The sequence below is a fragment of the Chanodichthys erythropterus genome, chromosome 8 (assembly GCF_024489055.1).
Source record: "Chanodichthys erythropterus isolate Z2021 chromosome 8, ASM2448905v1, whole genome shotgun sequence".
Classification (NCBI taxonomy): domain Eukaryota; kingdom Metazoa; phylum Chordata; class Actinopteri; order Cypriniformes; family Xenocyprididae; genus Chanodichthys; species Chanodichthys erythropterus.
In genome coordinates this window covers 16,825,387-16,836,597 of record NC_090228.1, presented here as the reverse complement: position 1 = coordinate 16,836,597, position 11,211 = coordinate 16,825,387, and the positions used below count along the sequence as shown (strand labels likewise).

Sequence of the window (11,211 nt, the reverse complement as noted above, 5' to 3'; positions counted from 1 at the left end):
TAAAATATTATTATAAAATGCATTTTTTTATTTAATTTCATGTAGGAGGGAAGAACAAAACACGGTCATTATCTGACAAAATTATTTGGCAAAAAAAGCCCCCCCCCCCAAAAAAAAAGTAAAACAAAAAGCTCAAAAAGATTTTTTTTGTTCAAATCTTTTGAAGCAGAAGAGCAGTGATGCGTTTTGCGTGGGAACGCAAATATCTTTGAGTGGGAACGCAAAAGTTTTGCGAGGGACCGCAAAAGATTTGAAAAAAATAAAAAATAAAAATCCTTCCGATCCCAATTTTTTTTTCCACCAGCACTTAAAATTTCCTTCCTTCCTAATTTTTTCCCCACCACCACGTCCCTTTAGGGGCTCCGTATATTTTTGCATTCATAATTTATATGTATGACCATCGACCGTAAAAAAAAAAAAAAAAAAAAAATGTATGACAGCCTGGCCAACAATTATGTCCGCACAATTTGCGTTATCACAAATAAAACAATTAACTCCAGGCGTAACTACGCAATATGTTTTAATACATTTTTAATGCTATCTGAATAAAGGGTAAATATGTCGGTTTTCATCACTTTGGGCCATAAACAAACGGAAAAGTGTCAAAAGAAGTCTTTTATTTTGAAAAGCGACTCAGGCCGCCATCATCAACACGTAAGAGTCAGTGCGTCGCTGTCAGTGTTGGATCAGGTAACTTTACAGCAACTGGTAAAATTGTTTACTTTTATCCCCTTAATGCACACATGTATTGTTATGGTTTGTACAGTTTTGAGCGCATGCAGTAGGTTACACCCAGCAGAGGTGTTTATATATGAAATAAGTGCAGTATGCAGTGTTTATCAAACGACATTTCAAAAATAGCAACAGTTAAACCTACACTCAAGGACAACACGAAATGCTTCATCTTGCTCTGGTTTAAATGCACGAGGTTAGTTTCCCAAGTGGTTCGGTTGCTTTGACAACATGGGAAGCCGTTATGTGTTTATGCTGGAGTAGCTCTGTTTCTACAACACAGAGTGAATCACTGGAGACCAGCCTGAGCTTCATATCTAATCACTTGAGGGCCAGTGAGGACTCTTGTGCTGCACATGTAGTGATTAGATGCTTTGTTCGTGCTAACAAGGCTCTTCCAAGTGATTCAAAATAGTCAGTCCTGATGAGATGTAGCTGCATCTCTTGACTTTGCTTGGCTGAAGTCATTTGTGTTGATTGAGATCTCTTGAAGGGTTAGTGGGCTGAGAGGGAAGTATAAAAATCTTTTGCTTTTGTTCCCTCACTATTTTTTCTCCATCTCTGCTATGGACCAGATGAACCCTCCAGCATTAGGGCAGTCATCTGCCCTGTTCCCAAACCTGGAGCCTGCAGGAGGAGGTGGGAAAGCCACAGTCCTCCTGGGCGGCTCTTCGGGACTCACCAGCTCTGATATGGAGCTCCAAAAAATGCTCATTGATGAGCGAATGCGCTGTGAGAACCACAAGACCAACTATCAGACCTTGAAAGTGGAGCACACCAGGTGAGTGACTGCTTGATTTTACTATATATATATTTATATAAGATCCTTCAATGTTGATCATTTCTACAGTTGTGAAATGCATTGTTGGGTTAAATTCTGCAAATGTGTTTGTGTGTGCAGACTGCAGGATGAATACACCCGGGCTCAGAGTGAACTGAAACGTCTGCTCAGTGATCGGCAGGTCGCTCAGGAGAAACAGCAGCTGCTGCTGGCCGAGCTCAGAGGAGAACTGTTGGATAAAACACGAGAGCTGGAGGAGCTCAGACTGCAGGTACACATTACTGTACACTTTAGACTTCATTTTACATAGATAGGCAACACATAGAGTAATTTTCACAATTTATTGTAAGTAATTTCATTATAAGTCACTCTAAAAATAATGTAAAAGATTGGTTTACATACTAGTTGCTACTAATTAAAACTTAATAATACCAATACTGGTCGCTCGTAAATTCAGATATGACTATATATGACAATGTTCAAAGTTTTGTGTAAATTCTAACTTTATTATTGCAAATTGATTAATAATTATTACAAGTATGTTGAAATACTATTACATTGAATTAATCAAAATAAAATAACACATGGAAATATGGGGAATTGGAAAAATATTAAATTCATGAAGTGTTCTTGCTTAAAAAAAATAGTTTTCAAATTTGGAAATTAATGAAATCAGGATGATAGAGCATTATTAAACATTAAATATAAACCAGTTTTATTTTTAGCATTATTTAAATACTATAATATCTTTTTAAATTAGCTCTTATTTTTATATTTTCAAATTTTATGTTTAGTAATGTTGTTATTTTCTTCATTTTCTAGTAGTTTTTTGGGGCTTTATATATTTCTATTTAGCTTTAACTTATTTTTATTTCATTTTTAGTCATTTTAGAACTTTTTGCACTATTTTCCCACCTAATATTTACATTTTATTTGATTTCAGTTTTATTTGAATTTCTAAAATGATTTTTAATGGTTGTAATTAACAATAACATAAATGTCTAAATACGATTTAATTAAGCCCTGTACAATAACTGTAATGATTATTATAAAGATGTAATTCTAAAAATCATTTTAAATATTAAAGAATAGTCCACACCACAATTACAGTATAACAATAACTGTACTGAGAAACAATAACGTTAGAATCACTTTCAGATCATTTTTCGAGCCAGTCTATCCTGCTTTAAAGAGCTTGATCATTTAAAGCGCTAGACGACAAAACTGCAAGCTTGTCGTAAACCAATTGATAATGTGCGTTGTTGTTGTTGAACAGGACATTTTACTGAATAAGTAGCACTTTTTTTGTGTTGTGTTGATCATGTGTTGTTTATGTGTTTTAAGGTGCTGACCCCTCAGCGGCTGGAGCTCTTGAGAGCTCAGGTGCAGCAGGAGTTGGAGGCTCCCATTAGAGAACGCTTCAACAAACTCCAGGAGGTAACAGACACCCCTCCACACCAGCTGACTCCTATTAACTCCTGTTGCCATGATAACCACATGAGGACATGCCACCGCCAGAATCCTGTCCATGACAGATGGAAAACAAACTCATTGCTTTGTCTTATCTGCCTGTTATAAAATATATTTAGTAACTGTTTAATGTAGGTTTAGTCTTGTAATGTTATTCTTTATCTCTCTCTGTGACAGGAAGCAGAAAATTACAGGTCAGAGTATAATAAGCTTCGTTATGACCTCACCTTCCTCAAGTCAGAGTTTGATCACCAGAAAGAGGAGCACGCTCGAGTCCTGGAGGAGAGACGGATACGACATGAAGCTGATGTATGTTTTTTTATCAATTTTAAATTGCATTTTGGCCTATCAATGTCTCTTTATGAAGGAGTTTTGTATATGTGATTCTGCAGGTGGCCCGACTCGAGCGTGATAAGGAGGATCTGGCCGCTCAACTGCAGAGCGGAGATCCGGCGCGGAATGGGAAGCGCGTTGAATGCCTGCTGAGGGAGAAAGCTCAGCTCCACCAGCGGCTCAAAGGACTGGAAGCAGAGGTCACTGAACTCAGAGCAGAGAGAAATAACTCAGGTGCTCAGGCCGAAAACGTGCAGCGGATTCAGATCCGGCAGCTGGCAGAAACCCAGGCTGCAGTAAAAGCCCTGGAGGTGAGTGTATTTAAAGGGTTAGTTCACCCAAAAATGAAAATTCTGTCATTAATTGATTATCCTCATGTCGTTTCACAGCTGTAAGACCTTCATTCATCTTTGGAACACGAATTAAGATATTTTTGATGAAATCCAAGAGCTGTCTGACTCCTCTAGAGACAGCAATTTAACCACCACTTTCAAGGTCCAGAAAGGTACTAAAGACATCGTTAAAACAGTCGACGTGACTGCAGTGGTTCAACCTTAATTTTATGAAGTGACGAGAATACTTTTTGTGCTCAAAAAAAAGTCTGAGATCACATTAAACGTCTTTAACATTAAACGGATCATGAATCCGATCCGAATCATGTTCGACACAGAAGAATCATAACAATCATAACACATAACAGTGTTTTGAAATCGGCCATCACTATATAAGTCATTATTTTGTTTTTTTGGCGCACCAAAAATATTTTCGTCGCTTTATAATATTAATATTGAACCACTGTACTCACATGAACTGATTTAAATATGTTTTTAGTACATTAATGGATCTTGAGAGAGGAAATGTCATTGCTGGCTATGCAGGCCTCATGGAGCCATCGGATTTCAACAAAAATATCTTAATTTGTGTTCTGAAGATTAACAAAGGTCTTACGGGTGTGAAACGGCATGAGGGTGAGTAATAAATGACATTATTTTAATTTTTGGGTGAACTAACCCTTTAAATTCATACTTGTATGTTTTTGTATTTTTTTTATTAGATTTTTATTTCATTTTGAATATTTTATTTAAAATATATTATGTTCTGCTGCTTTCCAGCATGTTTTGTTATTCAGATGTGAAGTATATGTCAGTGTCACAACATTATAAATGTTATACAGTATACATTATATACGTTAAATAAATAAAAAAAATGTACGATAATTTATCAAGATCCATCTGTTAATGTGCAGGCAGAGAAGCAGTCTATTCGTATGCAGTTGGACCGGACAGAAGGTGAACTTCGTCTATCTCAGGAACAAAACACACTCCTCACAGGCAAACTGCACAAAGCCGAGCGGGAGATCAACTCACTCAGCAGTCAGGTACACGAATTCAGACTTGTCCAGTCAGATTCTATGATCACATGTAATAGATCATCTGTAGTATTATATATTCTGGCAATTGTGTATGCTTTATTGGCCAGGTTGAAGAGATGAAGCACACGCATAAGCTGGAGTTGAGTAATGTAAAACTAGAGTGTGTCAGAGCCAAAGGAGAAATAGAAAGAGACAGAGACACACTGCAGTGCCAAGTAGAGGGTAAACATCATCCTCCTTCTCTTTTACTTTCTTTTAACCTGTTTTACAGCAATAACAGAGTGTCTTTCTCGCTCAGGTCTGCAGTCAGATATTGAGGTCATGAAGTCAGCGTTGGAGAGAAATAAAGACTTGATATCTGAAAAAGAGCGAGAGATGGTGCGCAGGGTTCAGGCAGCGAGAGAGGAGGAGATACACAAGATGGCCACCCTTCAAGAAGAGAAGTAGGCACTATTACTATCAGACAAGGAACTGATTCAAAGCTTAATGGGATTTTCTGCATCTTAATGCATTTATTTCTTTGACACCAGGCTGGAGCTGGAGAATCATTTATCTGAGCTTGAACAGCAGAGAGCTCTTCAGGAAGCAACAGGGAACTCTCAGAAAGAGGAGTGGGAGGAGCGTCTTCGTGCCGCCCAGCTGGGGGAGGAGTCTGTTCGTAAGGAACTGCAAAACCTGAGGCAAGCTTCATGAGGGTTGTTTATAAGTCCATATGAAATCTGTTTACTTCCTGGTCTTATTGGGAAAATTAAGTCCTGCTTTTTATATATATAATAGTATGATTTTCAACCACTGTTTTATTTCCTATCCGATTACATGTGATACAGAGCCAAAGTTCAGCAGCAGGGCCAACAGCTGGAAGAGCTGGAGATCTCAAGAGCAGAAAATGCAGACCTGAGACGAGTAAGTGCTGTAAAATAAGAGAAATTACTGTGAATGCGTGTAATATTGAGGTGGAAGTCATGATGTGTCATATAACTCAAATAACTTTTGTAAATTGTGTTCCTCAGCAAAACGCTGAGCTGAACCTACAGATAGGAACTCTTTCACACTCGGAGAGTGAGCTGCTGGACACCAACAGCAGACTGAGAGAAAGTCTGGAGCGAGTGAGAGAGGACCTACGGAGCGCTCGCACACAAATGGAACGGACCCAACAGGAAGCTGAGAGGTACGCCTTATGGTAACCTGGATACTAGCAATGCTGTCAAAGGGAAACCAAAAATATTTCAGAGAATGCTGACAGCTTGCTGAGCGAGCATCAAAACATGCTGTTTAGCATCTCTTCAGATTAGAGGCTTAAGATAGAGTTGATTACTATGATGAAATGTTGATTTCAAAGCAAGATTTAGCTTGTATAAAAGTGCTTGATTGACATTTTCCCCTTCAATGACAAAAATGGATGATTTGTTGATAATGGTACATTAGATCTCTTTTTTTGCCCTGAATGAAACCATATCAGCAAGTGTATTGAGTGTTCCTACAATTATATAGATTTAATCTTTCTTTATGTAAATTATTTATCCTGTTTGTCTATCCCTATCTTATTTGTCTGTTTTTTTTAAAACGATTTTACTCTGTTCTTTTCATAAAAATAGCCTTAGATGCTGACATGGTATAAAACAATCAAAATCAAATAAATTCACTCTCAACTACACTTACAATAAAAATTGTAACAGTGTAGTGGACAATGAATTGTTAAATTAAGTGAATTGTCATTGTTTTATTGTCACAGGTTGGTGGAGGAGAGGCGAGTGGAATGGTTGGAGGAGAAACACAAACTGCAGGAGAAAGAAGCAGAGCTACGGGAGAAATACAGCCAGGCTAAAGAGCGCCTGCAGAGGGCAGCATTTGCTCAGAAAAAGGTAGTGCATAAAGTCTACAAAAGTCTTACTTTTGTAACATGACACATTTACATCTTGCTTATACATCAAATTTTTTTTTTGCTTTTTATGTTTTTATTGTCATAATGATTATTATTAAGGGTGCATTATTGGTCTGTTTTGTAATCCAGAGGAAAACCATGACTGAGCTGAAAGAAAAGAAACTTCAAGACAAGATTCAGCTCCTGGAAGCCAAGATAGAAGAGCTTGAAATTGAAGCAAGCACTGCAAAAAAGTACTTTCTTTTACTATTTATAGCACTAACAGGGGCCTTTTGCTATAGAGAACAGTCTAGAGATAATATTTTAGTTGTTTTAAAGTCAACGTGACATCATGAAAGGGTTAGTTCACCCCAAAATTAAAATGATGTCATTAATGACTCACCCTCATGTCGTTCCACACCCATAAGACCTCCGTTCATCTTCGGAACACAGTTTAAGATATTTTAGATTTAGTCCGAGAGCTTTCTGTCCCTCCATTGAAAATGTATGTACATTATACTGTCCATGTCCAGAAAGGTAATAAAAACATCATCAAAGTAGTCCATGTGACATCAGTGGGTTAGTTCGATTTTTTTTTTTTTTTTTTTTTTTTTTTTTTGAAGCATCGAAAATACATTTTGGTCCAAAAATAACAAAAACTATGACTTTATTCAGCAGTGTATTCTCTTCCGGGTCTGTTGTGAATCCGGGTTCACGACTCCACAGTGACATAAGACGTTGCTGACGTGTTATCCATTGCGCCAGAGCTTTGTCTACAGTCTTGACAGAGACGCACGCTGTATTCAAGCTATTCTACATTGTTTGTATTTTGGTATTGCTATATTTTTTAAAATGGTGCGTAAGTGTGCATGTCGCGGATGTCCTAATTGCCAAAAACAACCATGGCGACGTAAAAGTGCATTACCAACACCGACAGATGAAAGGATTCAATGGAATCAATGCAGTGGAATCAATTCAATGGAAAGGATTCCGGAAGAGAAGACAATGCTGAATAAAGTCGTAGTTTTTGTTATTTTTTGGACCAATTTTTATTTTTTGGGTGAACTAACCCTTGAAATATATATAAAAATATAAAAAAGATTTATATATATAAATCTTATATAATATGATCATATGAAATTAAATTAAAATAAATGTAAAATAATTCAAATGGCTTGTGTGGTTTTTAAGTGTTTTTCAGTGTAAACACGCTAGACGGATGTCTTTAACTGTTGCACTTGCGTATTTTGCAGCATCTCGCACATGATATGGCATTCTAAAATTTGCTTAGTTTAAAAGTTAAAATAAGTTAAACCTTTAAAAAAAAACGTGTGCTTTCATTCCACTGACCTGCGTCTTGTGTTTTTAACAGCAAAAACACATTCTGTGTAAACCGGCCCTATTTTGTTACTATTTTTGTGCATGTGTGTGTCTTTTTATATAATACTTATTTATTTGTGTGTTTGTGTGCTCAGGAAATCCTCATACTCTGAAGAACACGCTCAGCTCAGCAAGCGTCTAAAAGAGCTGCAGAGGAGACACAATGAGTTTCGCCGTCTGTTGCTGGGCAACCAGATGACCTCATCCACCCCGCTGGCCCAATCCCTCCTCATCCCAGCAGAGTCGATCTTCTCAAACATACAGGTGTCTGCAAACATCCCATCCACAAACTAGAATATTCTCTTGTCAGCCATAATAAAACCCAGGATATAAATCTACTGCTTTCCCCATCCTCTTCTCTCTTTTATCCCCTCTTCTTCCCACTCATCTGTTCTTTTGCATTTCCTGTCTCAGGAGGAGCAGCACCAGAGGGAGTTGTGTGTGCTGCGGAGACGCTTGGAAGAGTTGGAAAACAGCCAGCAACAGCAGCTGGAAGAGCTGGCTGTTCCTCTGGACAGAGACAGAGAGAGACTCTCAAGCCCACAGGACGTCCTTCCAGATCTTTCTTAACCACAACTACCTGTGTGATTACATTGATCTTGTGCCAAAAACCGGACATACTGTGACATTTGTGAGCCGTGTTGTTTTAAATGACTCGTGGTGCTTTGCAACAAAGATTTTTTTAATAAAATCCTGTGGCATTATTTATTAATATGGGGGTTATATTAAAGTTTACGTACATTGTGGGTTTGTGTTGCAGGGTTTCTGTTGTATAAATTTAAAATGTTCTGTAAAATGTTTCAAACCCGAGAAGCCATGTTTTATATTTTATTTTTGTATTTAAGATACCTTTATGAGTCCAAATGTGCATCTAAACTGGACTGGAGACAGGGGCTAACACTGTGTATGTGTAACGGTCATTGTGAAAAATTAAAATGATTTCATTTTGACGAGTGTATCTAAAAGCGTTTAATAATTACCATGAAATGTGTTTGTAATAAAGAACTACATCATGTCTTACCCGTTGATGGGCAGTATTTAAAATACATATTTCAAATACAAAATAGTATTTTGGAATTTGTATTTGATAGGGTTGATGAAAATGGCTTCATATTTTGTATCAAAATACTTTAGTGTTTTGTATTTTTGTAGTTTTAAAATACTGTAAAATACTTTGTAAGAAGTCTACATGATGACATCATAAAAATGCGGCCTCTGATTGGTGCTTACTCAATATTTTGCCCAGACTTGAGTTCAGAACAGATGTTAAAGGATTAGTTCACTTTCAAATTAAAATTTCCACATTATTTACTCACCCCCATGTCATCCAAGATGTTCATGTCTTTCTTTCTTCAGTCGAAAAGAAATAAAGATTTTTGATGAAAACATTCCAGGAATTTTCTCCATATAGTGGACTTCAATGGAGCCTAAATGGTTGAAGGTCAAAATTACAGTTTACAGTGATCCCAGATGAGAAATAAGGGTCTTATCAAGATAAACCATCACTCATTTTCTAAAATAAATTTAAAATTTTATAAGTTTTAACCATAAATGCTCATCTTGAACTATCTCTCTTCTCTATTATAATTCCAGCAGTGTAGACACTTCTAAGTGTATTACTGCCCTCCACAGGTCAAAGTTTGAACTAATTGTCATATACAATACGCTAGTGCAAGTATATAACAATTAGTTCAAATGTTAACCTGTGGAGGGCAGTAATACACTTAGCAGTGTCTACACTGCCGCAATTATAATAGAGAAGAAGAAGAAGAGAGCTAGTTCAAGATGATCATTTATTGTTAAAACGTTTTTTTTTTTTTTTTAGAAAATGAGTGATGGTTTCTCTAGATAAGACCCTTATTCCTCGTCTGGGATTGTGTAGAACGTTTTGAAGCTGAAGTCCACTATATGGAGAAAAAACCTGGAATGTTTTCATCAAAAAACTTAATTTCTTTTCAACTGAAGAAAGAAAGACATGAACGTCTTGGATGATATTTGGGTGAGTAAATTATCAGGAAATTTTAATTTGAAAGTTAACTAATCCTTTAAGTTTTGGTGTATGTTTTAGTAGCCTAGGCTAAATAGTTTACCAATTTACATAACGTTCTTGAAAACTATTATACCGAGCAGCAGCCCCCTATATTTATGGTTAACATTCAGTTGATTAATTAGTTAGAAACTAGTTGCTATTAATACAGGTGCCATCAGTTGTCTTCTTATGAATGACTGCAAAGTAGGCCCTTCCTTACCAAACACCAAGTAACTAAATTAGGATACAATTAAAAGTCATTTGCAAACTGTTAAAAATTAAACTGTTGGTTACTTTAAAACTAACCTTCATCTGGGAGATCATGTGAATATTTGATCTGTTAAAGACACAATATGTAAATTTTCAGCATTAGAGGTCACTTATTCAGTTGCTTATCCTTGATTTTGTGGAATCGTGGGAGGTGTTGTCTTCACGTCTACAGCCGGTGGAAAAGAATCAGGATGGGACTCGGGCAGAAATCATGTACATGGATGAGATTATTAATGTTACTGTAGTATGAAGCAGAGCAGGGCAAGTGATGTTGGAGCTGAACGAGATCTCTGGAGCGATTGCTAATGAGAGACGAGAGTGACATGTCTTGAGAGCAGCAGAACTTTTATTATGCCTCAATCGCCACTTTTGCTTTTTTTCGGTCTAGCATATGTGGAGTAACAGCACTGTTTATCATAATAGATACATTTGAGTATTGAAAGATGTTATAGTGCTACTCTGTGCGTTCACTTGGCAGCTGCTATGAGACACCTGTTGCACACTGCAGTAAGCTAGATCGATATTAGTTATGGTAAAACATGGTACTCGCGGTAAATCAAGAAAACGAAATTTAAACAAAACGGTATATAACATGATTAGTTTCCAGTCGATGAATGAATCCAAATAGTTTCTCATCTGTCTAATAAAACATATATGTTTACACAAGTCAACAAAATATATAACATTGTTCTAGTGGTTTTTGGATATTTTAATCTAAAAATCCTACATATTGTGCCTTTAACTGTTGCATAAGTCAGATTTATTGCATGACTCCAGCAGAGAAAAGCTGTTGCTATCAAACATTGTTCAACTGAGTCAGTGTAATGGTGAAGGGATAGATCAAATAGGCCAATTGATGGAAGGTTTGCGAAGAAATTTCATGCTCCCTTGTAAAAGTTTTTTTTTTATTATTTTTTTTTAATTATTTTTAAAATACAAAAATTAGTTTTTTAAAATTAAGGCATATTGTATTTTATTTTAAA

At 36.6% G+C, this 11,211-nt stretch overlaps 1 protein-coding gene across 3 annotated transcripts; it reads left to right on the top strand.

Annotated features, from left to right (window-relative positions):
• Positions 1 to 655: 655 nt before the first annotated feature.
• cep83 (centrosomal protein 83) lies at positions 656 to 9,241 on the top strand. 3 transcript variants are annotated; one of them, XM_067392081.1, is made up of 16 exons: positions 656 to 690; positions 1,308 to 1,513; positions 1,634 to 1,784; positions 2,858 to 2,950; positions 3,161 to 3,292; positions 3,376 to 3,627; positions 4,563 to 4,694; positions 4,796 to 4,910; positions 4,987 to 5,131; positions 5,219 to 5,368; positions 5,516 to 5,591; positions 5,699 to 5,856; positions 6,421 to 6,550; positions 6,700 to 6,803; positions 8,025 to 8,193; positions 8,344 to 9,241. In XM_067392081.1, exons 2-16 carry the CDS (start codon positions 1,308 to 1,310, stop codon positions 8,497 to 8,499), a joined length of 2,169 nt encoding a protein of 722 aa, XP_067248182.1. In that variant the 5' UTR covers positions 656 to 690; the 3' UTR covers positions 8,500 to 9,241. The 3 variants fall into 3 exon arrangements, with proteins under 3 accessions (XP_067248182.1, XP_067248180.1, XP_067248179.1); XM_067392079.1 differs by having other exon boundaries at positions 681 to 708; XM_067392078.1 differs by lacking the exon at positions 656 to 690 and having other exon boundaries at positions 1,060 to 1,513.
• The last annotated feature ends 1,970 nt before the right edge of the window (positions 9,242 to 11,211 follow it).